Source organism: Cystoisospora suis (assembly GCF_002600585.1).
Source record: "Cystoisospora suis strain Wien I chromosome Unknown contig_1421, whole genome shotgun sequence".
In the NCBI taxonomy this organism is placed as follows: Eukaryota; Apicomplexa; class Conoidasida; order Eucoccidiorida; family Sarcocystidae; genus Cystoisospora; species Cystoisospora suis.
The window spans coordinates 1-18,174 of NW_027154221.1; the positions used below are offsets into that span (position 1 = coordinate 1).

Genomic DNA, 18,174 nt, shown 5'->3' on the forward strand with positions numbered 1-18,174 from the left:
CATGCATACACATACGCATCTTCTCTATCTGAAGGCGGGTCATACCTTCCTCATTTGCATGACAATAAGAGGGTCTACACGTGTGAGTAGAGGGCTGGCTCCAGTATAAGAGCTTTTAACATAGACAGGGAGATTCTGAGAGAACCATGGATGCTGTCGTATTTCACTAAGAGAAATTCTCTTGGCAGGATCGACTACCAACATGCGAACGATCAGACTCCGACTAGCTTCAGACAAATGCCCTGGAAGTAGAAAGTTCCCTGTACACACGAGAAAACATCAGAAGACACACGACCTATAGAAGAACATACACACTATGAAACATTCATTACATACATACATACATGCACAGATGTATTCCAGGCACAGGATCGAAACGCATTCATGGATCAAAGCATAAGAAGGTACATAGCCAAATATGTATATATATATATATACTGAACGTAAGTCTCTATCTGTCTATTCATCCATCTACCTTTAATCTACCTCTCTGTATACATGGAGCACTTTCGCGTCAGAACCAACGTGTACATACCGTCTTTGAACATAGAGATATCTGCAGATTCGAAGAGAGAGAAACAGAGGTGACAATTCTTTCAACGTAGAGATAGACAGAACTGACGAACAAGACAGAAGGGAGAGATGAGTCGAGTGGGTCTGAAGACGCGATGACGCGTACAAGAATCGAAGCACTACTACGAGTACTACTAAAGAGAGTGTATCGTATTGAACGTCGTCGACTACTGAGAAGAGAAGGACCACTGGAGAGAAAAAGAAATCTTTCTTCATCAGAAGTGGGAAGAAGAAGTCATTTCTATCCCTGTGCTTCTTCGTCTGCTTCTCTTCAATCACAAGAACGACACTCAAAACTCTCCCATCTCCAGTCAGATGTATCGACAGACAAGAGGAGAGACAGACGGCTATAGATCATGAGGAGCAGAAAAGGAGAAGAAGACGATAATAGCCTCACAAGAGAAATCGACGATCTATCGTTTTTCTCTTACTCGTGACTACCCCCATGTACTCCTCCTTGCCCTCTTAACTCTCCTATCACAAAGACGGTCCTCAGCCTTAGAGCTGCTACTCTTGATACAGCTGCTTATGAACTCCCTCAACGTCTCTGTCTCGTCTCTTTTTCAAACCTCATTCCTACTCTCCCTCCCCTCTCCCGTCCTCTTTTTCTTTTTCTTCTTCTTCTCTTTCTTTCTCTTACCATGCTTGATTTTCTTGAAGAGATTTGGGACATGTTCATCGTCGAAAGGTAGAGATCCACATAGAAGTGCATAAAGAATAACTCCACACGACCAGACATCGACCTCAGGTCCTGCGTAAGCTTTCCCTGAGACAACCTCTGGCGACGCGTAGTTCGGAGAACCACACGAAGTCTTAAGAAACTCGCCATCTCTCATGAAGTTCGATAAACCGAAGTCCCCCACTTTCACATTCATATTCGTATCTAATAGCACGTTCTCCGGTTTCAAATCTCGGTGACAGATCTGCATGAACGAAGAAAGAAAGAAAGGAGAGAAGATATGTAGCAGGGAGAGAAAGAGATGGAGAGGGAGAAAGAAGAAAGAAAGAAAGTTAGTTAAATGTTGCTGTAATGATTTGTTAAGAAAGGACTTCTTTCTCATTGAAAGAGAGATCACATACAAAAGATCTGTAAGAGAGAAAGATGGAATGAATGGAGAATGAGAGAAGGGGGAGAAGAAAAACAAGTGTGTAGAAAGAAGAAGGTTCTTATAACGTGCTGGTGATGCTGATCAACAGAGATGGATGGATTATAGAGAGACTGAAGATACATCAATGAAGAGAGACACACAGAGAGACGAGTGGATATGTATACAGACGGGTCTACAATAGATATCGATTCGAGGAGAAATAGAGAAGAGAGACAGAGAAAGAGAGTGAGTGAAGGAAAAGAAGATGAAAAGAAAAGAGAACGGCATATATCCTTTCAGAGATACGTGTGGTAGAATGGAAGGAGTAAAGAAAAATCACCCCAAATCTAACAGACGTCGGAAAGGCGAAAGAAGAGCCGACCAGCCAGCTAAGAGATCGGACCTCGCATGCATGCACGAGTGAGAAAAGTCGCCATAGAAATATTCTCTTGTGTCAACGTGGTTTGGTTGAGAACCTTGTCAGACAGAAGAGAAAGAACAGATCTAAGAGAGGTAGTGAGGAAGAAGAAGAAGAACAAGACGACGAGGACGCCTTGCTGTAGCTGAAGTCCCGGAGCTATTTCTTCTCTCCATCATCCAGAAATTCACTCGGGATAGAGAAAATCAACGCAATACCAAGCTATAGAGGCATGCGAACACATATATACATATGTATATAATCTCGTTCTCTCTCTCTCTCTCCGCGTATGTATCTATAGACAGGTATATGTGTACGTGTTTATGTGTGTGTATAGAGTGTGTATTTCGCCTACCATATGCTTGTGACAATAGTCAACTCCAGAGACAATCTGCTGGAAGAAACGCCGCGCCTCATATTCAGGTAGACGAGATTTCTGGACGATATGATCAAATAATTCTCCACCTGCAGTTTTCAAACACATCACCAAAAAGCACATCACAAGAGAACAACAGAAGGAATATGACTGAAAAGATCACTCCAAATCATCTCTACAAGAGTAATCCTACCTCTCTTGCGAAGAGAAAGGGAATGAAAAGAATAGAAACTTATCACGGGGAAGTCCAAACAACCTGCCAAAAGGTCTCTTTCTACACATGCATATCAAGAGAAACACAGATATACGGGAAGCCAACGTATCTATACATATGTACACGCGTATACGTATATCTGTATACAACCACGAGGGAAATAAGCACATATATGTATATATATATAAGTATATATATGTATACTTATATGTATACAAGAATAATGACATCTAACTACAAATCGAATTAGCACCTGTATATATTCATATGTAGACAGACAGAGAAATGCGTACATAGCCTTGTTCATATGAGGATGTAGACAGCAAGATAGATAGAGCATGGTCAAGATCGATATCTATGTATGGATACGTATATGTCCGTCTGGTCTCACGTCGCTGCGAAACCCGACTCCTTGTAAGAAGGCATATGAGTGTAGTAACGATCTCATAAGAAAGATAACATAACGAGAAGAAAAAAGAAAAAAGAGAAGAGCGCTCATTCCGTTCAGGAAAGAAAGTTAAAAGCGGAGAAGAAAGACGATACGCCTCCCTCTGCTCTGAAGTTATGAAACACGAGTACATATACACCCAACCAGTACACATGTAGATCTAGTTACATACATATGCATAGATAGCTCCATATATATATACATATATATACATGTATAGAGAGGTCGACGAAGAGCAGACATCTATATCTGTATCTACATGTCTACATCTGCATGTATACCTCTATATGTCTACGTGTGCGTGGTAGAGGCTTCTTACCCTGTACATACTCCATGACCATGAAGATATCTGTAGGGGTATCAATAAGCTCATAGAGGCGTATAACATGAGGATGATTGAGACACTGAAGAATGTTGATTTCTCTCCGGATCTTTTCATACATATCCATCATTTCCATCTTGGCCTTATTGATGATCTTCACCGCAACCTTCTGGCCTGTCACCGTGTGATACCCCACTGCAAACACAATCGACAGCTACAGTGCCAAAGAGGAGTCAAGCAACCACTCCACCCACACACCTATAGCCGCAATGCAGACGTACCGAATGGATATATACACATGTATATGTGTTGTGTATACGTGTATACATGAACAGAAAATATGTCTATACATACCTGTGTATGCACGTACATACGTATGCATAGATACCCCACTATGTATTCACGTGTATAGAGAGAGCATGGTATCAAACCAATAATGGCAAGAGATCTGACTCTTCGCTTCTTCCTCCTTGTTCCTGTTGTATGCATGACACCCCCCAGGATGAGCTACCTGACTTGCTTCTACACCTGAAGAAAAGCCGCTTAGATCTCGATTCACTTTCTCCTTCTCATTGTCTCTTTCAATACCCCACCAAGACTAAGACTGACACATGGCAAGAAACTCCAGAGACGAACGTACACACACGCTCATGACGACGAAGAACAAGAAGAAAGGAGAAGGGAGCGCGGAGAGAAAAGAGAGAGAAGGAAAGCGTAAGTTGAAGACTCTTTTGATCATCTGTCATCATCATCTTGCTTCCACCATGAAGAGCAAGAGGCGTTAGCACAACATTGTTTCTCCTTTCTTCTACATATCTTTCAAGCATACATAGGACTTCTGTTCATAGATCATATGAAGAAAGAAACCAAAAGAGACTAAGTCACCCAAGAAGAGAAACTTTACAAGAAGATGATCTAACCACAGAAAGACTCACTATCCCCCCTTCAGGCATCTTCTTCTTTGTAACTTTCTTTCCTTTCCTTTCCTTCTCCCTTTTTTTCTCTTCTCATCTCTTCTACTTGATCGGGTGAACTTACACTTCACCTTGCCGAAGGTTCCTACACCTAACGTCGATCCTAGTCGATATGGCCCTATAGTCGTCCCCGCACCACCTCCAGGAGGTAAACCTCCCCCCCCTACAGCAGCGGCTGCAGCGGCGGCGGCAGCAGCAGCAACAGCCGCAGCCGCTGCCGCCGATTGTCTCGAGACATCGGTAGGAGGAGGAGAGGGAGGGGGAGGAGAAGAAGATAAGATCGGAGGAACCATTTCATTATTGAGACCTCTTCGTATAATACCGCCATTATGGATATGCATTCTGTTTTGACACGTAGGGAGAATGTTCGAGGGGGGGGGATGACGTGACGAAGAAGCCGTGGTGACTCCAGGTACACCTGGGCCTCCTTCCCTTCCTAAGGTGCTACGATGTGTGGGATGTGCCTGGTGATGAGAATGATAAGTAGTCTTCTGTGGATAGCTCATACTTGGAGAAGAAGAGGAATGAAGACCCACTGAAGAGAGAGTAGAGGATATAGAATAACGTTTTCTGGTCAGAATGAGAAATAAAAGAATGGGCTGTTTCCCTGTGAATGACGAGAGAGTTAGAAAGACGAGGAGAAGAGGGAGAGGATGGGAAAGAGAGAGAGAAAAAGACCGAAAAGAAAAGAATTCGACAAGAGTGTGATAGACGAGTTGAAGGAGAGATAAAGAAGAGGAGGTGAATTAAAGGGCTTTCCCACCAAGAGGTAGAGGTTAAGAGCGTCAGAGAAACAGATGGAGGGAGGTCTCTCAGTGTACTAGATGACGAAGAAGGACAAACACTGTGCTCACTACATTGAGAATAGACGAATAGAGATGAAGGAAGAACGTAGCTTCACCACTGAGTCTCCTTTTCTTTCACCCAGGCAGTTGTAGGCCCCGAAAGGTATCTTTCTATGCATACAGAGAGAGAAGTCGTCTTTACTATAAAGATAAGACATACATGTATAAATCGTAATGGAGACCAGGAGAGGGCGCACCTCCTTCTGGTGGATGTATGTACGTACATCACCTTCCGTACCATTACGTCACATACACCTTTAAGAAGGAGAAGAAACAAGAAGAGAAACAACTACATTCTAAGCCGCCTCTCATTGAAAGCCGACAAGAATTCCTCTCTCTCAGAACTACCATCCTCTCCATTCTTATTCTCCTTCCTTCTTCTACTCAGCAGATCCTCAGCTCGAGTACACGCCTCCTGTCTCACAAAACGAGGAGATTTTCCTATCACGATATGAACAGCAAGACTTCGATTGTTGTTTTAAGACTCGATCCCACCGCTGCTAACTCATCTTCTCAAGGCCTATGCTGGGATGGCCCCGTCATTCTCCCTTTGAAGAAAAGAAGAAAGGAAATTTCTCTTACTACGGAATCGGTGGAACCAACCGATGAAAGCACGTCTATCCTTCTTCTCGTGTGAGGAGTTGAACGTAAGTATAGACACGAGGAGAAGACAAACAACGGAAAATGATGTATAGAGAGGATAGATGTGTTTCTCTGTCCTGACGGGAGAAGGACGACATGAGAATGTCGCCTTCTTTACATGAAGAAGTAAAAGTATGAGAGTGAGAAGAAGAACGGTGAAGACAATGAAGAGGAAGGGAGGATTCTGTTTGAGCCCAACGAAGAAAGGAGCTCTGCAAGAGGGTGTAGGAAAGAAATGCCTATCAAAAGAACAGTAGAAAACGAAAGAGGGACAGAGCATGTTGGGTGGTGTACATACACCCCTCTCTTTTGAAACGATTGGTTTCAGACGTGAGCGACTCAATAGGAGACTTTAGAGAAAAGACACGACGAGGAACACAAAAGAGAATGGACGGAGAAAGATCTGATTTAAGGAGGAGAGAGAACTGCCACCAGCGAGACAGGAAAGAAGTAGGATGAAGGGTCCCCGAGCTTTATGGTCATGAAAGGGGAACGCGTAAGAAGAGGAGAACACAGAAACAACATTGTTCCTGAGAGAAAGGAAGAGATTCGGTAACAGAGAAGAAGAAGGGTGACGAGGAAGATGTAGAAATAAGGCGAATTCGAAGAGAGACGCTCGTTGTTGACAAAAAGTAAACAAACACGCAGCAGGAGATAAAGACGGGGGAAGAGTACTCGGTATTCTTGTATCACAAACGACCGACAGAACTGTGATGAAAGGGTTGGGGTGTACGTACACCTGAAAGAGAGCGGTCTTCTCTTGAAGACGACATTTTATCCACAAAAGAATGAGTTTGACTTCAAAATACCCAGGTGTGTCCTTCCTTCTCCCTTATTCTCCCGCTTGCTGAAGCCCTTTTGAAGAAAAAGAAAGATAGTTCATCCTGGTGGAGTGACACCTCTGAAAAGAAACAGGAGCAAGTCTGACAAGGCCCCAAGGAGGATGATGGAGAAGCCGCAGACGTGTGAAGAGAAGTCCAGTTTGAGATAGGAGAGTGGGAGACAAGCGCCGCAAAGCAGTCCTTGCAGAAGTAAAGAAGAGAAACCCGTTGAATGGCTTACACTTCTCTCAATTTGGCTTCTGATGACAGGAATGAAAGGCAGGAGAAAAAAGCTCAGGAAACACGATAGACGACAAGATGAGAAGAAGTACAAGGAGAACTGGGCAGAAGAGACGAGACGCCTTCTCCTCGGTGACCTCCTGAGATATTTTGATGGAGAAGAAGGCAAGCAACACGACAACAAGGAGTAGGGACGAAAAGGGGAGACAGGAAAGGGACAGAGATCTGTCTGGTTGAGGCAATATCCAGCTAGCTAGACACGGGCGGAGGAAATGGAAAAAGAAAAGGACAAAGGAGTTCTGCAAGAGTGAGGCAGTTGAAGATGCATAGGACCAACAGCTAGTATTGACATAAAGCGCAAAGAGAACTACGAAACAGTAGAAGAACAACGAGCACGATGATCAAGTCACAGATGGAGACGAGTAGGGACAGTAGGTGAAGATGAGCAAGCAGGTCACCAGTCAGAGAATGGAATTCCTGGCTTCTGATGAAGAGAAGAGCTTTGTCGTTATCCGCATAGTAAAAGGAAGAAGGGTACTCGCGTGTTCAGGAAGGATCCAAAAAGAAGAAAAAGAGAAAGAAAGATTCTCTTGCCATTTGCTTGCATGCGTCTGCTGCGCATGGAGCTTCTGCGGTGTATCTGCTCCCCAGCAGCATGGGACGGATGGCGAGATCCGTCACCACCTCCTGGAGGCTACTAATCGTTACTTTCGTACCAATCTCCTCCTACTACGAGTCCTTCCTTACACAGAAGGAGAGTCTACGTAGAAGGAAAGGATTCTTTCCCACCTTTGCTATTTCTCGTTGGCCTTCCTCCTCTCTTTCTCTCCCTCTCTCTTCATGATCGTCGTCTCCTTTCGACTCCATCCTCAGGCAACGGCAACGCCGTGCCCCACATAAAGATGAAGCAGTTTACAACTGGGAGTAGAACTTCTGGTTTTTTCTAGGCATGCATGTCGTTTTCATTCACCACCATGAGAGCAAGGAAGTAGAGCTTCTTCTATTTGGCGATCTTTCTTTTCTTCTTTCCCGTCGGTCGTTTTTTTCTTTCCTTCCCTCGAAAGTGCTCTCTGACTCAACGCATGTCAAACAAACACGCGGCGTGCCACTTTGTGTCACTTTTTTGGTCCGTGTCCTTTTCTCCGGAGAAGCTTGTCGCCTTCTTGAAAGCTCGAAGTTTACTCCCGTGACTTTTTTCTCTACCCGCTTTTCTTCTTTCCTCATCATCACCATGGTGTAGGTATTCGCAGCAGGACTAAATCGCAGAGAGAAGGGAAAGGCCGAAATCGAAGTAGTGAAGGGGGACCTCATAAAATAGTCGTGCTTCTCAGCGAGGGCGATCACCATGAGGAGTGTTTTGTGAGCTGTTCTCCCGGTGAAAGCAAGAAATGGAGAGATTGTGCGCGGAAGGGATGATAGACTGCTTTCTTTTGCATCCGTCAGATTTTCTTCGCAGGCTTTTTTCACGGATAGTAGCCATAGTAGTGATAGGAGTAGTCGTAGAAGCCCGCGTGATAGCCGTTCCTAGTTCCTTTTCCTTTTCTTCAATCAAGTCGGTGTTAACCACCGTTTTGGGATTGCAGTGAGATCTCCGTGGAATCTGCTCGCTTCCTCTCGCGCTATCGCCGGCGTCTATTCCTTTCGTCTTTTCAAATCGTAGACCGACGCGCTTCCATACACATCCGTGCATACACATACATGTGTGTGCAGTGTATGTGTCGAGCTTCTCTATCTCTCTCCCTTGTATGTACTCTGTATATGTTGTCTCAGGCTTTCCTAGGATTTCTTGTCTTCTTCCGTATATGAATCGCTCTATTTATGCTGCTCTAGGACCTTGTATTGTTTATCTCACGTCTCATTCACCCAGATCGTCTCACAAAATGGCGACGAGATTGTCTCTACGTCGTCATTCTTCCTCTTCTTATTCTCTTTGTCGTATTCCATCTTCCTCTTCCTCCCTTCTTCATGTTCCTGCCCCTTCTTCCTCGTCGGCCTGTTCTGTGTCTCTTGCTCGGGCTCCGGTGGTTCCCGAGGGTAGAGAGCGATCTTCATCGTCCTCGTCAGATATCTCCAGACCTACGCAAGAGCTTCAACAGAATGCCTTACCTATCTATCTCAATCTCTTTTCAAGGGAGGAGTCCAAAGAACACCAATGTCATAACTCTTCTACTTCTTCTCCTAACAGTATGACTCCATCAGGATACATCTCTATCTGTTACCCCCGTCACCAGAATCCTTATTTTCTCCACCGTTCATTCAACAGCCGTAGAGGCATTTCTTCTTTGGTGCCACCCAGGTTGTCTTCTCTTTGTCAATCCGTTTCTTTTCGCTCTCTTTCCTTATCATCGTTCTTCTCTTCGTCATCCTTTTTGTCGTCTCCTTCTTTCTGTCCTATCTCTAAATCGTCGTATCTACGGTGTTTCTCAAGTACCCCTCCTCCTTCAAAGAATGACCCCAACAAAGCCGATGAAGAAAATGCTCCAGAGAAGGAGACAGGGGGTCATGATGCGTCTCGTCTCTCTTCTTCGTCCTCCTCTTCTTCGACTCTATCTCCTGAGGTGAAGAGCATTATAGAGTTCTGTCATATCGCATCTGGTATGCCTGTCGACTCCATCTCTTCTTCTTCATCCTCTTCATCTCCCTCTTCTTCTTCTTCTACCGGAAGTCGACCCGAGTCTGTGGGGTGGACATACACTCGAGAAGATGAGAAGTTTGTCCGTTCTCCAGGTGGTTTTCTTGGTTTGGTTCTAGCATTCAACCAGAAGTTCGCTCGCTTAAGAGATCTGGGCATACATATCAATCTTTCCTGTCGTGAGGGGTCGCGTCAGGCTCTTCGGCTTCTCTCCTTCGAGTTGACTGAAGGTCTGGACAATCAGAGAGAAGCGGTCGCTGAATTTCTTAGCAAAACAGCTAAAGCGGAGGAGAAAGAAAAAGAAAAGAAGCACAAGGAAGTCCTGAAGAAAGACAAGACAGAGAAAGAGGAGGAGTTAGGCATCATGAAGCAACAGGGTGAAGAGAAGAAGGATCAAGTGGGAGAAGAGAACACGGTTCTCCCTACTTCCTCGGGAGATGCCATGCATACAGAGAAAGACGCAAACCTAAGAGAGAAGAGAGATAATAGTAAGGAGGAAGAAGATAGTCGACAGACTTCATCTGTCTCTGCTGAGAAGGGAGATCAAGAAGATGAAAAGACGAAGATGTTGAAGAAGGAATTGACAGAGGGACGTGATTCGGATCCTTCAAAAAAGGATGAAAACATCTTAACGAAAGAGAAAGCGAGCTTTCAAGAGGAGCTATCTCGCATTGCAAGAAATGGTCTCTTGGAAGATCTACGCCTGTGTGTCGCTGAGCCACTCTTCACCGGACTTCAAGCGAAGGCTGCTGAGCTGATCGAGCAGGGATGCACAGTCAAGTTTGATCTTCATGAGATCCAAAGTGTCGTCATTAATAAGCTATGGACTGTATGCGGTACGGACAAATCGATGAAGAAACACAAGAAGACCTCCTCTCCTCTCCCTTTGTTCTCATGTATATATATCTATACATATTTGTATATGCACTTCGTATATATGTATATATAGAGAGAGATGGTATATCCATACAAGTAGGAGTGGGTGAGAATGGGTATGTGTGTGTGGGTGTGAGTGAACTGGAGTGTAGGTACATCTAGCTTGTAGTGTAGGATGCCCCGGCAGTACCAGTGAATTTGCTCTCCAGGTCGTCGATCTCTATCAGTATGCATAGATGGAGTAGGATGGTAGAGAGAGTGAGAGCAGAGGATGGACGGGCCCACACACTTGGATCGAGAAGTATCGGTGTGTAGGTAGTGTCCTAGGTCTCTTGGCGATTGTTTTATCTGTAGCTCAGGGGAGATTCGTTTCTATCTGATGGATTCTGACACGGCGAAAACGTATGCACGAATCTATATGCACGACCATACAGGTAGAATTCTGATTCTTTTTTGTCTCTTTACCCCTTTCTATCTCTATTGTATCTCTAATCTGTCTCTCTCTCTTCAGTCCACCTTTCTCCCTATCTGTACTGATATGTGTAGAACCGACCAAATTGTGTATGCGTGTATAGTCGGCAAAGCGGGATATAAGGCTAGTAGAGATCAGGGCAAGACACTTTCTTAAGGAAAGCAACTGCACACTCGTTGTGGTAAGAAGAAGATCTCTCCCTTCATCACGTCAAGGTTCGTCGAAATCTGAACAAGACCTCACTCACATAAGAGTCTGGGTGCATATCTGCTGCGTCTGAATAGACCGCTTGAATCCACCATTCACGCGTTTTTCTTCAACCTTCTTTTCTTCCGATCTTATCTTTCTTCCTTTCTTTCTTTCTTTCTTTCACAATTCCACTTCTTTCCTTTTCAGGCGTCTTACCAAGTAGTCATGGATCCGCTTTGAATCCTTCATCATGTTCGCTTGTCGCTATAGCTCCAGCTCTACATGTGGTGGTACCTTTCTCTAGTGCCAAAAGCTTATCTTATCCGCCGCCAACCGAATACATTCGCACATGCCACGGTCCCCTAAGTACTAGTATAGGCTCAGGAACAGGAGGTGATGAAGAGTCTTCTGAGGAAAGTGGAGAAGAAGAAGAAGATGGCTTGGAGAAGCCACGCTCAAACTCAACCAAGAGGAGTGGATCAACGAAGGTCAAAGAGGAAGAAGGAAAGACGGCGGATCAAACAAGCCCTGGGGGTGCAGGACAGGCGACAAATAGAAGACCTGGAGATATGTCCTTTATAGGTATAAGAATGCTCATACCACTCATACCGATGCATGGTTTTGACTCCATCTATAGAGAGAGTATCGACGCCGTTCTCCCCCCCTCCCCCGCCCTCCCTTTTGTAGTATGCTATCCTTCATTTTTCCATTTGAGGCTTGCTATGTCTCTCTTTAGCTTTGTTGTGGTGCTGCTGACACTTCTCATGATAGACAGCTGCTCGACTGTATCCCTTCTCTACTTCCTAACATGCAAGAACCCCTCTCGTAGAAAGCTGGAGACACAGAAGAAAGACTTCATTGTTGAGAGATTTCTTTTGTAAGTATGGAAGAAGTAGTCATCTCCAGTATGTTACATTCCAGGGTTGATTCAGCAGCTTACTATGGTTGGCATTTGCATGCCATAAAAGGATGTAAGAGGAGATCCCAACTTCTCTCTCTTTCGAACTCTTCCTTCAAGATATGAGCCTTGAGGGGATAGACGTATTTTATCTAGTCCGACCACTGAGGAATAGCAACTTCAGATGTCCTCTACTCCATTTTTTCTCTTTGTTTATCTCTAGTGACCGCCGGGTGTGTCTGTCTGAGAAGGTAGGAGGGAGGTGAAGAAGTAGAAGGTGAAGAGGTTTCTCTCTTGTATGTCTGAAGCTGCTTTTTGAGAGGTGTGGTTGTATGGTGTCTATACATACAGAACGACTACAGCTAGGTTTCGAGAGGATGGAACTCTTGACCGAGGCAATGACGAAAGGCGTGGCGGTGGTCATGGAGGTGAAGCTTCTCTGTACTCAGACCTTTGAGGTCTTTGACCGGGACAACAAGGTGAGGAGAAAAAGAAAAAGAAGTCTAATGAAATGAAGGACATAGATTGTGATACTCTTCATCGTGCTGGGCCCAGACCTGAAGAGGCAGGAGGAGGACAGGAGATAGATAAAAAGATAGATAGCTATAGATATGCGAAAGATTTCACGGGGGACTGACTGGGTCTTGTTCTTCTTTCAAGGATAGATGGAGATAGGTCAGGTTGCTACATTTACATATATACATATGTATATCTATAATTATAACTATATCTCTCTCTATATATATACATAGGTGTACGTCTTAAAACCTGGCCTTTCTTCGTGTTCCGTATACATATACATTGTTACTTGTACATAGACACTGCTTATGTTTTTCCTTTGATTTGAAGAGTATATAAATATAGACATGTATATACATACCTACATACGCATGGTCGATGTATGTGAGCATACGTTTACATGGAGAGCTGCTGTCTGTCAGTTGCCAACGGAGGCGAACGGTGGTCCACCTTGTACAAGAGTGTTTGAACTGAAGTGAAGGAGGACTAAATCTATCATCTCTCTAGATCGTTCGATTCAAGTCAAAGAACATGGGAAATCACGAGAGCATCTCTCAGCACCCACCTCTACAATAGAGCGATCTCTGTACATTCTGTTATCTGTCTTTCAATCCATCTATCCATCTTCAGTGTATCTAGCCATCTTCAGTTTATATCTATCTATCTGTCTATCTTTATCTATCGACGGGCACGCGTTTCTGTTTATGACTGTGGGTTTTGCTGTTTGGCAGTTAATCTGGGGATCAGATGGAGAGGAGGAGAGAGTCGTTCACACCCTTCGTTTTCAGTTGACAGCGCGTCATGACGGCACGTAAGTGATCCATCCTTCTTCGTTTTCCTCTATGTCTCTCGCAAGGCTGTGTAGAGAAAATCAGGAATCTGGAGATGAGGAGATACTTTGAAATGGCTGAACTGAGGAGTGATACAGAGAAAGGGTCTCAAGTAGTAGTCATGGAAGGAGAAGGTCGTTATTCTAGACTGATAACTGAGTGGAGAGACTTCACACAGAAGACTTGCCTACGTACTCAGAGGCGCGACGCTTCTTTCTCTTCTTCAGCTCCGCCATACTTCGATCTCTTACACCCCCCCCCGTCTTGCCAAAATAGAGAGAACTAGATAGATAGGTTTGAGATACACAGATTATAGGAAGATAGATCAAAGGGAGATAGAGTAAAGATAGATAGATTGAACATAGATAGGTCAAGGATACATAGGGTAAGACAGATAGATAGATAGGTATAAGTATTATTTGGGTGTTCTACGCGTATTTTCGGTCACCGTGACATGCACGTGAGTGCGGAGACGCAATGCATCGATGGAGTGAAGATATGAGATATATTACAGCCATCTCTTTTCATCTATGTTTACCAACGGTAAGAGGAGCTGATTTTTCCTACGTGTTAACTGCGTCGGGCTGTGACGGAATGGGGTTGCTTCTGCGCGTGAACAATGGATGATGACACTTCATATTCTCAACGCCGTCTGTCGTATCGTTTTCGATAAGGCTTGACGTAGAGTTCATTGCATCTCCCTACTCTCCTCTCTGATACATCATCTGTGTAGAGAGACAACACCTCCATGTCTTGTAGACTTACCGCATGTGAACCGGGGAAGAATTCAAGAAGATCGTCTGATACGGGGTGTTACACCATCACGTAAAGTTAGCCTACTCGTTCTACTTTTTATGGGCAAATGTACGCCTTTGTATTGACTCTAGACTCCCGGCTAAAATGCATGCACGTGGTATACACACCGTTATGCGGCTTTCTATGCTGATTATGTATGGACGGTAAGAGATACTAAGATCTGTGGAGTGCGTGTAACGAAAAGATCCTCGCGTCACACAAACAAGGACTTAGGTTTTCTATCGGGTTTACATCTCCAGTGACAATTTACGTGTTTATATCCCCTCTTTTTCTATAGTGTTTAGATGACCCATACAAACACGACAGGAGAATAGAGAAGAGTTTCTCATGAAAAGGCATGAGGATCGATATCTGTCTCTGTCTCCTCGTGTGTCCTCGCCGACTATTCACTTCAGATGATTTTCTTTGTTTCTCTCTCTCGGACCCCCATTGTCGTTGCGATGTAAAGGTGAACGAGTTTCCTATTTTGACTGTCTATCTTCTTTCTCTTCATTCAGTTGTACGTAGAATCTCAAGTCTGATAGGCAACAAGAGATTGTGTCTCTGTGTCTTCTTTGTATTGCAGGAGACAGTGGGGTTTCCCTGTCTTTCAGCCGTCTCCTTGGATGCTTACAGACTGGAATGGCCTCGTAGGATCAGAATATCCTTGTGATGTTCATATCTTCCGTAATGTAGTCTTGTGTAAGTCTGTCCAAATTTCTTCAGTCAGACGATACGCGCCTTCTTATACCACACAACTCTATGAAGTTCGACACCGGTCTTCTGCACGGAGTTCGCAAGAGAGCATCTAAGAAAAAAAGACGCCTCGCTCCTTCCTTTTTTCTGTTCTCTACCTAGGAGCAGTGTATGTTGACCATGCTAGCTAGCGATCTTAGTGGCCTCCAGTACACGCCTCCTCTGTTTTTGCTTAGAACAGGAAGAAAGATGAGGAAAGTCAGAGAAAGAAAGGATAAGGGAGATATCAGGAAGGAGGAGTACCGTGGGCCGTAATCGCGATGTATATAAGAGGGACGATAGCTAGTCGAGACTGAAAACAAGAAGAAAGCTGATGAGTGTGTGAAGAAAACGCATGAAGAAGGAAGAAGAGAAAGTTCACTTCTAGATAATTACTGCCCCCCAGCAACGAGGTCTGGTGTTTTGTTTCACTCCCCGTGTTGAGGTGGACATGTTGGAGGGACTACACAAGGATTAAGAAGGAGAAAGGACTGCTGCAGAAACACACAGAAGAGAAGGTGTTCTTTCGTGTGGGGGAACCAACCAAAGTAATGAACGATTGGGGACGATGTAAATGACTTCCCTAGACATGATGTTCTGTTGTCTAGGTGCTTAGTCTATCTATTCTTATAACATGATGAGGTCTCCAGTGAGTTATAGATGAATAGATAGCTAGATAGATCAAACATAGATAGATAGATAGATACTGCATCCATGTTGTACGACAGTGGCTCGTGTAGTGTTGCGTATAGTTTGTATGATATGAGCATCCCTCACATAGTGAACAGACATGTAGGTTTTCACTATATTCTCTTTCTCCTCTACAGAGAAAGTAGATAATCCGAGAGAAAAATGAAAGGACGTGCCTTTTTAGAATCATTCATATAGAGATGATCAACAGGTCTTACCGTAGAGATTTCTTCCATCTCAATGGTGGTCTTTACATCATGTTGTCTGCAACTTGCTTTTCTGGTTTCTTCTTTTCTTTCGCAGTGGAGAAGAACCAAGAGCCCCCCAAGGGCCGAAGGATCTGCTATGAGTAATCGCATAGAAAAGAAGATAGAGTTGAAGGTGACAGAGTAGTAACTGGATGGCATCTGCTCTCTCTACCCTCTAGGATCTAGCGGTCTTTTCAGCCTCCCTGGTTTTGTCCCTGCACGTATGTACATCCATCCTGATAGATCTCTCTCTCTATATATAAATATATGTGTATGTATATACGTATATATGCATATATGTGTGTATAGAGAACTGATGACTCGAGCTCCACCCTGGGGGGTGAAGGTCTAGTTTCAGTTTGGAGTGTAAAATCAGCCACGCACTCACGGCTGGGTACGCAGGCATTCGGTTTTCCTATGGAAGGTCATAGGGGTAGGATCTAAGACAAGTGGATGAGAGCGGAGCGAACCACGTTCATCCTCCATGATAAGTGGAGGTACGGCGGTGGAAACGTCGGAGTGTGCGTGTACGTTTGAACGTAGAGGAGTCGCTCTTTCGAGTTTGTTAGTAAGGGTCGTGCAGATTTTTTCTGCAAGCAACTGTGTGCGTAGAGTGACATTCTCGAAGCTACGTAGCAATGTATGTATGTATGTAATGTACTTTTACGTACTTGCATATGTCTCTATGTGTAACCGCATGGGCGCGTGCGAAATTGGCGAGCCCGGTGGTGGGAAGGAGTTCCGGGGCGGGGAAAGTCAAGCGTGAGAGTCTTCGCAGAGGTGCCTGGCATCAGGTAAAGGTACTCGAGTCGTAATCAGCGGCGTTTTCTTCATGATAGATTTATGTGCGTGTCTGTTACGAATGCATTCGTGTGGGCTGTTCGGTCCACATGAGGGCGGGCCGCCGCATGAGACACTCTGTTCTTCCATGTCCGTAGGGGTGGCATGTCTTTTGAGATGACATAGGGGCGATTGTGTGATCCAGTGGCCCGTACGCTGACTTGTTTTTTATGGCTATTTGAGATATTTTTTTAAAGGACGTTCGGTTGTCGTTAGGGTTCCTGGACAGAGAGTATTCCTCCCTGAGTTTTTTCTCTTTTGGCCATCGTTGTGCATTCCGTGTGGTAACGAGCTCTCTAGCGCAGTCATTTCTCATTACCGTCTGATAAAGCATCCTTCGACTCATGCCAAGTGTACGGCACGTAAGAACCCCACACCAATCATAAGGACGAGTGAGAATCTCGGTGCATGGTTCGACGGGTTCACAGGACGGAGTTTGAAGGGCAGCAGTAGTCGGGGAGATAGTAGAAAAGGTAGTGACTATCAGGCCAGGGAATCTAAGAAAGTGGACGTTATTCAATGGACAACACATCATGACAGCGCTTCCCTAGACATGCTGTCGCTGTCGGGCTGAGCAGGAATATAGACAGTGCAACCTCGAAGAAAGAAAGACACGTAACCACAAGCCAGGCACCTTGCCCTTAGGTGAAGGGACACTGTGCTTAGACATTATGATGTTTGTCGGACTGGGCGCAAGGAAATGCGGGGCTGTCTAGTATGTCACCTCCTTTGATAGAAGAAGGGATATACTCCGCTTCAGATTCTGACGGAAGAGTAACGACAAAACGATGCAGATATACGGAACAGAATATTGCTCGGTAGCAGCACCGCAAGTTCTAACGCCCTCAGGCAACTCAACCGGAGTAGCGCGTTAGGCTGGGGAAGGGTGCTGATTCTCTGCGAATGTGAGTGCGTACCGGGTGTACCAGAAAGACTGGGACACTAAGGATCCTCCACACTGGCGGTCCCAATGATGGAAGAGCCCCTGCCGAACTGTATTTGTGCCACAGTTGATTCGAATCTTCTTGGTTCACGTGACGCGTCTCGGAGGCGGGCTCCACGTCACGCAAAAATCCTGCCGTCTAGCACGCTCAAGGGCAGGAGCCCGTCTGTCTGTAAGCAACGGCCTACTCCTCAAAGAGACGGGACGAGATACAGGCAGCGGTAGAAACGCGAAAGAAGACCAATGCAAAAATACAGATGTCTTTTTCTATTGTTAGCTTGACCGAGTTGGGTAATACCCAAAAAACGAGAGGCAGGGACGCACAAGCGTACATACAAACACGCCGCATGTGTACCAGCAGAATGGACCTGAGCTCCAAATTGCGACTCAGAGCAATGTCCCTTCCCTGTCGGAAGCACGACGATTTTCAGTCCAGTCATCGGAATGGTTCCGGCCGAAATCGGACTCCCTTCTTCGCTGTTAGCGCTCCGTGGCTCCCGCCCCATCATCTGGCATTGCCATTCGGGCCCATTGAAACGTCACGGG

The 18,174-nt window shown here is 45.0% G+C and overlaps 2 protein-coding genes across 2 annotated transcripts; one reads left to right on the plus strand and one right to left on the minus strand.

Moving 5' to 3' along the window:
* Positions 1-36: 36 nt before the first annotated feature.
* On the minus strand, positions 37-7,543 carry CSUI_003241 (histone kinase). Its single transcript, XM_068063439.1, has 5 exons — positions 4,478-7,543; positions 3,437-3,634; positions 2,435-2,544; positions 1,214-1,496; positions 37-260 (listed from the first exon to the last, which is right to left on the minus strand). The coding sequence occupies exons 1-5, from the start codon at positions 4,917-4,919 to the stop codon at positions 40-42; spliced, it is 1,254 nt and encodes a 417-aa protein (XP_067924576.1). The 5' UTR covers positions 4,920-7,543; the 3' UTR covers positions 37-39.
* A 127-nt stretch (positions 7,544-7,670) lies between these two features.
* On the plus strand, positions 7,671-16,962 carry CSUI_003242 (transmembrane). Its single transcript, XM_068063440.1, has 6 exons — positions 7,671-10,429; positions 11,338-11,712; positions 12,380-12,507; positions 13,279-13,358; positions 14,759-14,874; positions 15,901-16,962. The coding sequence occupies exons 1-6, from the start codon at positions 8,707-8,709 to the stop codon at positions 15,948-15,950; spliced, it is 2,472 nt and encodes an 823-aa protein (XP_067924577.1). The 5' UTR covers positions 7,671-8,706; the 3' UTR covers positions 15,951-16,962.
* The last annotated feature ends 1,212 nt before the right edge of the window (positions 16,963-18,174 follow it).

Coding starts and splice junctions, on each gene's coding strand:
- CSUI_003242 (XM_068063440.1), top strand. CDS start 8,707: ATGTACTCTGTATATGTTGTCTCAGGCTTTCCTAGGATTTCTTGTCTT. Junction 10,430..11,337: donor TAAGCTATGGACTGTATGCG/GTACGGACAAAT, acceptor TTTCCTTTTCAG/GCGTCTTACCAAGTAGTCAT. Junction 13,359..14,758: donor ACAGCGCGTCATGACGGCAC/GTAAGTGATCCA, acceptor TTTGTATTGCAG/GAGACAGTGGGGTTTCCCTG.
- CSUI_003241 (XM_068063439.1), bottom strand. CDS start 4,919: ATGAGCTATCCACAGAAGACTACTTATCATTCTCATCACCAGGCACAT. Junction 3,635..4,477: donor AACCTTCGGCAAGGTGAAGT/GTAAGTTCACCC, acceptor TTGTGTTTGCAG/TGGGGTATCACACGGTGACA. Junction 1,497..2,434: donor ACTATTGTCACAAGCATATG/GTAGGCGAAATA, acceptor TCGTTCATGCAG/ATCTGTCACCGAGATTTGAA.